Raw genomic sequence first — 1,432 nt, 5'->3', positions numbered from 1 at the left:
GTCCTGGCCTGTAGATTTTAAATTTTAGAGTCCTGACCTGTAGATGAGTGTAAACTGCAGAGTCCTGGCCTGTAGATGAGTGTAAACTGCAGAGTCCTGGCCTGTAGATGAGTGTTAACTGCAGAGTCCTTGCCTGATGCTCTTCTGTGTTGGGACACCCATTTGAACAGTAGCTGCTTTGTTTCCCCGATGTATAACAGCATTTATTGTATTACTCTTTTTGTGCCAGTGAACCATATTTTGGGGTGAACCAATCTTTGTCGTAATGCGTTTTGGTGTTTGAAAGCAACTGGGACATCATGTTTAGAGAATAAACATCTCAGTTTCTCTGAAACTCCCACAGCATATGGAATGACCACAGGTCTGGTCTTTCTTTTCACTCAGTGGTTGATTGAAGTCCTGTTTCTGTTTCATGCCTGCTTTCAGGAAAGTTAAGATAACTACATTGCTCCAGAGCCTATCTTGTGTGGGATTTCTCATTGCTAGGTTGATGGTCCTCCTTTTCATGTGAACCAGTTTTTGGGAGAAGGGGGTCTCTGCAGTCACTAAGTAGGCTTTTCTTACTTTGTGGGAGAAGTTGGCCCACAACGTGATTGGTCTATTTGATTTTTGTGGATGTACAGTAGATGCCCCAAGACGTGAACGGTCAGATTGACTTTGGGGTTTGAAGAAGCTGGCCGTAGCAGGGAGTAGCTTGGTCGAGTTGGGCAGGAAGCGCCTGTTTCTTAAGTGTAATTTTAGTCATAACTCGAGAAAAGAAGGTGGTAGCTGCATGGAATTTGAATGCCGTACATCTGGAGGGACATGTAACAATTTGGCTTAGTCAAAATCCCTAACCAGACCATAAAAAATGCTAAATATCAATATGAATAGGAATATTATTCATAATTTGAGACGGGAAGGTGCTTGCCGCATGAAATTTGAAGTCCAGTAAATTATGTTTACAGGTTCACAATAATTTTTGAGTCATTGTTCTTTTTTAAACTGTACATAGACAGTCAATCATGTTGTTTTACTATTATCATTACTTCCTTTTTTAAGTTGCCCCACAAGACAGGTCAAAAGATTTCACCAAACAAGAAACTGTCCAGAGGACCTGACCCAACCTTGTTAGATTTTTATATTTGGATAATTGAGATGCATAAGGATAGGTTGTTTAGACACTATTTTTTGAACTATCAATTGATCTGATAACTGATGGTCATGTTCTAGATGTAAAACCAAACGTTCTCCTTTTAGCTGTTGAATGTAGAATTCTTCTCACCATAAATATAGAGTCCAAATCAGTTTGAGCCTCAGGGTCCGACTGACCATTTAGAACTTTGACGTTCCCCTTCCCAACACTAAAAAAAACAAACAAATAGGATTTTATTTTTTTTTTATGGATGGCCTCCCTTCTCCCCTTATGGCCATCCCCTCCACACCATTATGT

The 1,432-nt window shown here is 40.1% G+C and overlaps 1 protein-coding gene across 1 annotated transcript in view; it reads right to left on the bottom strand.

Annotated features, from left to right (window-relative positions):
- LOC106528192 (protein NLRC3) overlaps positions 1-1,432 on the bottom strand; it is a 23,286-nt gene that overhangs the window by 13,732 nt on the left and 8,122 nt on the right. The window contains exon 4 of the mRNA XM_014023303.1: positions 1,265-1,343. Coding sequence (XP_013878757.1) covers positions 1,265-1,343 — 79 coding nt within the window. The remainder of the gene's footprint in view (positions 1-1,264; positions 1,344-1,432) is intronic.

The sequence above is a fragment of the Austrofundulus limnaeus genome, unplaced genomic scaffold (assembly GCF_001266775.1).
Source record: "Austrofundulus limnaeus strain Quisiro unplaced genomic scaffold, Austrofundulus_limnaeus-1.0 Scaffold363, whole genome shotgun sequence".
In the NCBI taxonomy this organism is placed as follows: Eukaryota; Metazoa; Chordata; class Actinopteri; order Cyprinodontiformes; family Rivulidae; genus Austrofundulus; species Austrofundulus limnaeus.
This window is presented reverse-complemented; position numbering and strand designations above follow the sequence as displayed.